The 10,294-nt window shown below is 34.9% G+C and overlaps 1 protein-coding gene across 1 annotated transcript; it reads left to right on the top strand.

Moving 5' to 3' along the window:
- The first annotated feature begins 8,040 nt into the window (after positions 1 to 8,040).
- LOC137759209 (F-actin-capping protein subunit alpha-1) lies at positions 8,041 to 9,441 on the top strand. The gene has a single exon (XM_068535177.1). The coding sequence runs from the start codon at positions 8,049 to 8,051 to the stop codon at positions 8,907 to 8,909; it is 861 nt and encodes a 286-aa protein (XP_068391278.1). The 5' UTR covers positions 8,041 to 8,048; the 3' UTR covers positions 8,910 to 9,441.
- Positions 9,442 to 10,294: the final 853 nt, after the last annotated feature.

Here is a 10,294-nt window from a genome sequence, read left to right as displayed (position 1 = left end):
TAGGGCTTCATCATCACTTGCCACCAGTCAGGAGATTGCAGAGGAGATGCAAATTCTCCTTGAAAACCTGACCCAGAGAAAGATCACATTACTTTCCTTCACATTCCATTAGCTTTGGAATCACTCCTTTGGGCACACCCAACTTCAAGGGAGGCTGGGAAGTGTAGAGTTGAGTTAGGTGCTCAGGAGAAGAGGAGGAAGAAATTGGTGAACATTTTATAGTCTCTGCCACAGCCTTCAACTCAAAAAGTAAGAAAGCGGAGAGCAAAACAATCTAATAAAAATTACGAAGAATAGAGAAAGAAGAAAATCAGGGATCAATGAATATGAAAAGAGAAAAATTATAGAATTAGTAAACTCCTAAAGCAAGGAAAGTTGAATATCTGCTACCTTTTAAGTTAAAAAAGAATGGGTAATTAAGTGTATATGTTTGAATTGTGTGTATGAGCATAAAGCAATGCTTGAAGGATAGATACAAAACTAATGGAAGTTGTTACTGTGTGTATTTGAAGGGATGGGGATTGGGTGAAAGGACAAGGTAAGAGGATCTTCCTCTTGTACATACTTTTATATTATTTTCATTTTTGAACTGTGTTAACATACCACTTATTTAAAAATATATAAACTAAAGGGAAATAAAGGAAAAATTATAAGTTAAGCAAAATTGAATTTGTAAACTTGGGTTCCAGGGTTACTTATGTTAACAGATTTTGAGGAGGAGAAAATGCTTTTTACTAGGGGCGCTGCAAAACAATCAGCTAATGATGCACTATTATAATGAATACCATAGATATTTTAGCTGTAAGGCACCTCGCATAAAAACACGTAAGCAGAGATGATCTTCACAGAGTGAAGTTATGGTAGCTGATGAAATTTGGCATAGCAAACGGTGACTGTGCTTCCACAGTCTGGCATTTGGTGGATTATCTCCCTAGGGCAATGCTGAGAACTATTAGACTCCTACTTTCATATCTAGAGAACACTTTATGTGATGGGATTTTCCTGCTTTGTAGCAGTGAAAGTCCAGAAAATAGACACCCCTGATCTTGATATTTTATTCCCTGAAGTGATTATATTAAGTTTCCTTGATGGCATAAAGTATGCCTAATTCATTCTTATTTCCCCAGTATGTGAAAAATCTGAGGTTCTGAAGTTAGGCTGAAGAACTGTAGTAAAATGTGGTATCCTGCAGGCAGTTATTCAACCACAGGGTAAAGCCAGCACAGTGAGACCTTTGGGAGGCAGTAGAGAAATCCTAATGACTTATGAGGACCTTTAGGTATATTGCTTCCATGTTCTTCTAGAAATAAAGGAAGAAAATGCCTCATAGTCAATATTAGAGCTCTCTGTATCAGATGGAGTTACTGCCTTGTTATCAAAAGAGAGTTGTTGGCTGAAGGTTGAAGACAAATATCAAAGAGGTAGTCAATGGGAAGAAAAGAGAGAAGTAGCAAGAAGTAGTCTCAAAGTACAATCTAAATTGCTTCTTTTCTCTATACTGTCCTCATCTTTGACCCCACTTTGCCCTTTAAATATCTCAAGATACTGAAGGAAAAGAAGGAAGAGATACTTCAAATAATCCATTTTTAGTTTTGAGTTTGTTTTTCTTTTTTCCCCACTTTGTTTTCTTTCTTATATAAGCAACAGGACTTTCTTTTAAACTTGGACATCTTTTTAAAAAATGACCCAGCTGAGATGGGTCAGAGTGACAAATAAAAGAAAACTTTTCATGAAGGAGTGAGTAGCTCAGAGTCAATATTCTCCAATAGGCTGAGTGAAAGCTGCCCTCCACAGCATGGTCTTACATGACCTACTCAGATATGTCTGTTCAGTGAGGTTAACTCCCTCTGACTCCCTTTTGTGATTTGCGTGAGTGGCTGAGGACGGACAATCAAAACACATCTAAGTTTGTGGTCATGCCTCCCTTATCAGGGAAAACAGTGCGTAGACAGACACTACAGAGCATCCATGCTGTTTGAGGCCAAGGCAAAAGAAAGTCTCTACTTGGTTCTAGGTCTCCGAGAGTGGTGATTTGAGGAGGAAGCTTCCTTCATTTTTAAAGGTGCTGCTGTGTTTCTCGTAATTCTCAAATTTATGAGAATTATGGGAATAATTAGGGTAGTTGAGTGTCCTATCTTTGCCTGTGACAGTCTTGGTGTATGCCCGCTGTTGCAGCAAAATTATAAATAGTGCTTTCTTTCATTCTAAACAGTGTTCTGGTTTACATGGTAAATTATATGGTCTCTCTAGGAATTACCAATTTTGAGATTTTAGAAATTCCATTTGTGAGAACAGCAACCAATATATTCAAGTCCCTTTTTTAACACTCAGATGAATGATTGGGTTCCTACAAAACCTAACTGAGAAGAGACCCTCTGGCATGCATATTTATTTAAGACCATAAATGGAGCAAAAATATATCCAGCATTACATGTCTGTATTTTCTGAATTTGACTACCATATCAACATATAAAACAATCCAAATTATTTAGGAATGTGCAGTCAGGAATTAGCCAGTTTCTGTAATTCCTATGAAATCTATTTTAAGCAGAATACCTGAGATAGTGATGTAAAGTGTTATCTTCTTTTTGAGCCTCTAAAGTAGGGTAAGGCAAGGGAGGTGGCCAGGGTGCAAAATTTAAGGCACTCAGTCTCTTCATGCAGGTGCAGACGGCACACTTACATTTGTTGAAGAATATTGACTTCTGCTTCAAGACAAATCTCAGGCTTTATCTACTCTAAGGATGCTTCCTAAACTTTGTAGCCTCTCCCTATGCCTACTTCAAACTGGGTTATTATCCCTCATGTGTCTCCTACTTGCATCTTTTGCAAAAAATCCACTGTTGTATTGTACTGAAAAGGTGTGTGTGTGTCTGTGTGTCTGTGTTGTCTTGTGTTCTTGTTCCTTAAGGTTAGGGACCACATCTTTCTCATTTTCACATCTAGAATACCTTTTACTGGGCCTAATACATGTCATGTACTCAATGTTTATTGAACCAGAACAAGAAAATGAATTATAAACAAGTAATTTATTCAATTAAATTAATTAAAATTCTGCTCCAAAAAATTTATTGCAGCCTTGAAAAATCTATTTCGGTAATAATAAAAACTAACATTTTCTGACCTTAATAATTAAATGGTTCTAGTCCAAGTTTTGAGATTTTAATACTTGTGTATAGAAGAAAGCCTGAAGAAATAATAAAATTTACAGAGCATTGTCATGAAACCTACAAAGACAGATTCTCATTGGGATAGCTTCTGAACACTTCTTTCTATGCCATGAGAAATAACGTAAAGTAGTCTTTGTAGTGGAATGCTGACTTATGACTCACCCAAAATGAATAGAGTAGACTTTTATTCCTCCTTTGCTCTGCTTCTTCTTTTCCTGAGGAAAAATGCTAAGCTATTTTGGGGATAATTTTTAAGAACATACCAAGTAACTGTGATAAAGGCCAGATATATGCAAGATCAGTAAATCATTTCTGAACTCAATATTTGCGGGGTCTGTGATGTCTGTTGGACTAAAATATCTTTTCATTTCCATATTTAAAATATGGCTAATTAGATGCTTCAAAGCAGTGTAAAATCAATCTGGATATATTTGGTAGGGAGAAAACTGGTTTAATTCAATTTTAAGTCCTTGGTTAACATTTGAGTTTCTTCCTTAATATAGAGACAGACAAGCCACAGTGTGAAACCATAAACTGGGAAAGAAAAAAAGATCACAAAAGAAGTTAACTTTCAGTATCTCTATAATCATCTTATATTAATATAACCCCGCATCCCTAATGCACGTTTAGCAATGAATTCATGACTAGGAATTAAAGCAGTGAGTTGCATAATTACATATTATATTGAATGAGCTCAGGACAATTCAAGTAGAAGTGGATCACAAAGCCTCACTTATCCAGATTGACTCTCTTGATGAAGACCAATTTGCTGGAAAACTGTTCGCTTCTCCATCCTTTTGGCCTGATAAACTCCCATTGAGTTAGGAGAGGAAGGGCCAAATTGCACGTTGTTGCTGTTTGTTTGTTTTTTTTCTGGTGGCTGTTTGTTCCTTGGTCTCAGATTTAAATATGAATTCTTGACTTCGACTAACACCTGTCTGGACTTAAAGGATGACTGGAAACTATTGGGTTTTGTTCACCAGGTGGATTTTTCTGAGTCTTGTCCAACTCTGGTTGAAATGATCTTCATTGGTCTGTTGTTAGCTGGTGCACCACTGCATTATGCATGATTTCTGACCGCTCCTTATTTGAAAAACTTGTACAGTGTTCCAGTAGTGATTGCCCATTTGTGCTCAGTCTTCAATTTTCCAACAATATTTATACTCAAGCATCAGTTTTTCCTATAATATTAATACCCAACTTTCATGATAAGGTATTAGGGATGAGTAACATATGTAATATACTTGTGTATAATGTTTAAATATTTAAAGTGTCAAAAACTAAAAAGTTGTGTGGAAATCTTCCTTCACTGAAATTACTCACTGAATATAGTTCCTCAATAATGTGAAGCTTTTATAACAATGATTTATTGTATTGAAAGTAAATGCAAAACTGGAACTTAGAGAACAAGACCTTACACTAAATATTTATAGTTTGAACATAAATATTCTCATTAGTTTTGCTGTTTGAAACATTAATTATATTGGGGAAAGATAAATTAATTTTCATTCCTTATATATCACTTAACTTCAGAAGACATAAAATCTTTATTTACCAATTTATTTGAGTAACAGAATCCTTCTATCCTGGTACTAGAATATATAAACATATAAAAGTAAGATGAGAGATATTTACAGAGTTCTCCACATATCACAGGAACTATGTGTGTTAGGGAAGAGCGGACTGGAGACAGGATTAGAGAACTGGCTTCTCGTTCCAACTGTGCTATTGCATCAGCTGTGCTAACACAGTGATTTTACTCTACTCATTTATAAAATGGTGATCATATCTGACCTGCCCACCTCAAAGTTTTTTGTGATGATCAAATAAAGTTTGTGAAGATGCTTCGCAAACTATCAAACACTATATAAATTTAGGTACCATTATTTTATTAGCTGTTGGCACTATGCAGTTGAGCCTGATTAATTGATTAAGGAATCATACTCTTCTGGGTCTCTATTAAGAAAGCCTCCAGTGGGAAAAAAAAAAAAGACAGTCTCATCCCTTTTCTTTTATATGATAAGATTAAGACTTGGAAGAAAGGTTAGAAAATAAATTTAGTAAGTCATTGCCTCAAGAATATAGACATTACAAAGAAAAAAAGAAAAGTATCTTGAAAGCTAGTTCAGTAGATTAGGAGGATAGCTATGTGAGTCAGCTAACCAAATCATGCACACTAGATGGTAGCAATTCTCTGGATGTTCACAAAAATAGGCACAAGGACTATTTAGGTGAAGGGGAAAGCAAATTCGATAATGTGCTATCAAGGCTGTGAGTTTCTGCACACCTTGGAGGGAAAGTGGGAAAAGAGCTCAGATTATCTTTTAGCCCAAAGAGATTTAAGTGAAAAAAATGAATGTCAAAGATCAATTGATGACGAAATGAAGCAAGAGGCATCTCTCCACATATTTTCCCCTCTCTATCTTGAAACAAATTACATTTAATATAGAATATTCTCAGTTATCTTTAAATGTAGACTTTCAAAATATTTTATTAAAATAGTTCACCTCACCAGATTGCTGAAATGCTATCTAAAACTAATTATTAACACAAATCGATTAAGATTTTTTCTTTAATCGTTATAACCTTTTTTCTGCATGTGCACTTTTAATAAATCTGATTTAGTAACTGGAATTTCATAAAATTGTCATCTGACCACCCTGTTATATTTTGGCGCAGTGCTCAAAGTACTATATTCTTTTGCTGACACTTCCAAATAGTGAATATAAATTCAATGACAGTAAATATTTTGGACATTTGTTAAGCCTGGAAAATTGATTTTTGACTGGTGCTATTTAACTTTGATTGGTTTGAGATAGTAATACTTCACAGAAAAATCTTGTAAATCTGTGCTGCAATGCTGAAGGAAGAGTACCCTTTAAACAAATATTAGTATTACAAATCATCAGGGTATTTAATGTGCTAGGGTATATATGTTTTACTTTAATAAAGGTATTATTTGCAAGAATTTTTTTGGTTTAATGAGTTTTTCTTATGTCTTCAGAAACAAGCCAAATTTTATTAATATGGGTATCAATCTACTCTCTTCCTACTGTCCTGTTCCTAGTATTTTACAATACCCAGTTTTATGTTCATAGGAAACACAACACAGTGATTTAGAAATGGAAGATCCCTACCATTCCCCTTTGGCAAATAATACCAGAGAGAGAGAGCATTTCTAATTGGTTATGTGCTATAGCTGAACTATAGTAGATGCTCAGGAGAGTGTAAAGAAGGATATGAGTCCTCTCCTTTATGAACTTAGAATTGTGATGGATAAAGAGCTACCCTGATGACAAAAATAGTGACATTAAAAATTTTAGCATGTGGGATTTGGAGTCATCTTTTTTTAATTTCATAAACAACTTATTAAAACAACTTCTTTTAATCTAGTGCTTCTTATTCTCAGTCAGTTCAGCACTCACTGGTTCCTGTCCAGTTCTCTCACATTTTACCTTGTGGTGCCTTGATTTGTTATTCAGTTAATTTCTAGATCGCTACTGTGTGTTCCTAAAAACTGCACAAAACTCATTTTATTAAAAAAATTAACAAATTATTTCCAGTTTAGTTCAAAAACGTAGCATTCAATTTGTATTTTTACCTGTATCAGTTTACTTTATTCAACAGACATGTTAAGTTGAAGATTAATAAAAATTTATACTTTCAAGTGAAGAAACTGCCAACTCTCATGGTAAAAGAAGCAAAATTCACCTGAATTCATTGTAGCAGAACTAATGTTCACGTATCATCAAATAATGGTAGAGGGAAAGTCAAGAAGGAGATAGAACAGCTTGGAATGTGGGAGAATTAATTTAGTTAGTCGGCATTTACTTTTTTCCCCTGAATGTCTCAGTATCTTTTTAACACAGAAATTTGTAATCTTAGTTTAAACACTTTCAATTTGAAGCTCTAATTATAGTTTATATAATTCATGTTTTCAAAAGAACGCTGTTTCTTTTTACATAGAAACACTTGGGTATTTCTTTCAGATGTTTAAATATTTCAGCATTGGTAATAGGAAAAAAATCCTTATAATAGCCTTATAGTAGCCTTGTTGAATGGAACGGAAATCACATATTAGAAGTTAAAAAAAAAGCTTAATTTTGAAATTTGACTGCATCATTTTTAGTGGGTTTTCATAAATGTAAAATGTATATTTTAGCAAAATGTACAATAATCATAGCTACATTGTATTAAATTCAGAAATCATAGTGATTATAGATATTTGACAACCTGAAAATTGCCTATTGCTTATAATTTCATCTTAAAATTTTCGAGAAGAAAAGCTGCTAATCCATTCTTTGGCACTTTGCTAGGAGAGATTTTACCCTTTAGTGTCAAGTTATTTTACATTTTTGACTTTTTCACCATTTGCTTTAGAATAACCTTGCTATCCAGAGGAATGGAAGAGCTTCTGGAAATCACAAGAGTGGCAGCTGACAGAGGAAGTAAAATACATATCCCATAATTCATGGGGTGACAAGAGATAGGCCTTTTGTCCTTTAGAAAGAATTATGGTTTATTTATAAGTTTACCTGTCAAGTGGGAATGATATTGAATTTTATTCTCTATAGTGCTTTTCAAGGATAAGTCATCTCAAAGTTTTAGTCAATTGAATTATAAGATCCTATACAAATACGTGATTTGTGCAAATCATTTGGATGTTTCAAGGAAAAAATAAATAGGTTAGTTGAATTATTCATGTACATCCTACTTTTGATTGCATACAGTGATAAGAGCTAATTCATTGGTAATAGCTAAACGATCTTTAATTTTATTGATATTATTTTCAGTATCATAGTCAATAAACATTTCTTGATGTCATATATACAAAGCATGTATATGTGTATATAAAGAGCATATGCAGAACAGCCCAAGATGGCCGACTTCGAGGATCGGGTGTCGGATGAGGAGAAGGTACGCATAGCTGCTAAATTCATCACTCACGCACCCCCAGGGGAATTTAATGAAGTGTTCAACGATGTCAGGCTACTACTTAATAATGACAACCTCCTCAGGGAAGGGGCAGCACATGCATTTGCGCAGTATAACATGGATCAGTTCACACCTGTGAAGATAGAAGGATATGAAGATCAGGTCTTAATTACAGAACACGGTGACCTGGGTAATAGCAGATTTTTAGATCCAAGAAACAAAATTTCCTTTAAGTTCGATCACTTACGGAAAGAAGCAAGTGACCCCCAGCCAGAGGAAGTAGATGGAGGTCTGAAGTCTTGGAGAGAATCCTGTGACAGTGCTTTAAGGGCCTATGTGAAAGATCATTATTCCAACGGCTTCTGTACTGTTTATGCTAAAACTATAGATGGGCAACAGGCCATTATTGCATGTATTGAAAGCCACCAGTTTCAGCCTAAAAACTTCTGGAATGGTCGTTGGAGATCAGAATGGAAGTTCACCATCACACCATCTACAGCCCAGGTGGCTGGAGTACTTAAGATTCAGGTTCACTATTATGAAGATGGCAATGTTCAGTTGGTTAGTCATAAAGATGTACAGGATTCAGTAACTGTTTCGAATGAAGTCCAAACTGCTAAGGAGTTTATTAAAATTATAGAGCATGCAGAAAATGAGTATCAGACAGCAATTAGTGAAAACTATCAAACAATGTCAGACACCACGTTCAAGGCCTTGCGCCGGCAACTTCCAGTTACCCGCACCAAAATCGACTGGAACAAGATACTCAGCTACAAGATTGGCAAAGAAATGCAGAATGCTTAAAGGCTGAATGTAGGATTCTTCAATACATGGAAAGAAAGGATGCAATGTGTGGTCAGATGATAAATAAGTGATTTATAAACAAGAGTGATATTTTGCTAGGGCTTTCAAAGTTAACAGGTTTTCTAGCCTCATGGAATACTGTTGAACCTATAGCATTGTCTTGATTCTTCTGTGTTTTCTGCCTGGTAATTTTCTGTTTTCACTATATCTACTTGTAAATCTTTTTTTTTTTTTTTAATTCTGCCACATTTAATGATGGAGAGAGATATCTATCCTGGAGTCATTTTACTGTTTAGAAAATTTTCCTAGCCATGAAGCCCTGTTACTGACATAGACAGGTAATATGTTCAGTACTTTTCTACCCAGTCCTTCAAAGCACTTCTGGTACTTCAGTGGTTTTTACTGATCAACCAACAGCTAAAGAGGCTATGCTACAAACTACAGCTGAATGGAAGACACATTCATCCTTCTCCCTCCAGTTGCTTTGATCATCATTTATAGCATCTCATAACTTTAGTTCCAAACATCTGGATTGGGGTTTTTCAGGTCCTTTTTGGAGGCAAAGGAAGTTTTCTGGAAATTCCATTATAGCCAGCCTCTCTGGGGAAGTTGTTTTTAAATCCAAAGACTTGAACCACATTCCCTACAAATGAACGTGTTTGCTTTTTTCCCTTCCATCATTGTTTCTTTCCCATCTAGTACCATTATAGTTATAGACATGTGCATTTTTAGAAGAGTTTTACCCACTTATTATTATTTTTTTAATATTCAAAAACTGCTGACATACTAGGGATATAGTAGAGTATAAAACTTGAAAAAATGCAGATGTTGAAGGAATAATAGGTATCTTGTGCTTTAATACTTTGTGGCAGAATTGTACTATAAGCGAATGAATCAAACAACTATGTTAATCACAAAAACTAAAAATGAACCAAAGTGAGAAGGACAAAGTTCAGACAGTATCTTTCTATTGTAACCTGTTATTTAAGGGAATACTAGTGATTTGTTCTAAATAGGATGTAAAACTTTTTCCAAATTACTTCCTCAGTCCTGCCTGCCAACTCAAATGTAACTGTGATATAGCAACCCTTCCCAGGTTTATTGGCAGGTACAGGTGTGATCTCAGAATACACAGGTAACATAGATATGATATAACAACTGGTAATGGTGGATTCATTTACGTTGTTTACACTTCTATGACCAGGCCTTAAGGGAAGGTCAGTTTTTTAAAAACCAAGTAGTGTCTTCCTCCAAATACATGTCAAAAGAAGGGTTTGTGTTTCAGCTTTGTTTCTGCTTGGTAATACAGTCAAGCAAGAGTTTATTTCCAAGTGACCCATTGAGCTGTGTAAGGATTTTTGTTTATTTCAAATAAAATATATTTG

Source organism: Eschrichtius robustus, chromosome 2, assembly GCF_028021215.1.
Source record: "Eschrichtius robustus isolate mEscRob2 chromosome 2, mEscRob2.pri, whole genome shotgun sequence".
Taxonomy (NCBI): domain Eukaryota; kingdom Metazoa; phylum Chordata; class Mammalia; order Artiodactyla; family Eschrichtiidae; genus Eschrichtius; species Eschrichtius robustus.
Note: the sequence above shows the minus strand (reverse complement) of the source record. Positions and strands in the feature narration are given on the sequence as shown.

Bases quoted from the DNA above. Each gene is read 5' to 3' on its own strand.
- LOC137759209 (XM_068535177.1), top strand. From the start codon at position 8,049: ATGGCCGACTTCGAGGATCGGGTGTCGGATGAGGAGAAGGTACGCATA.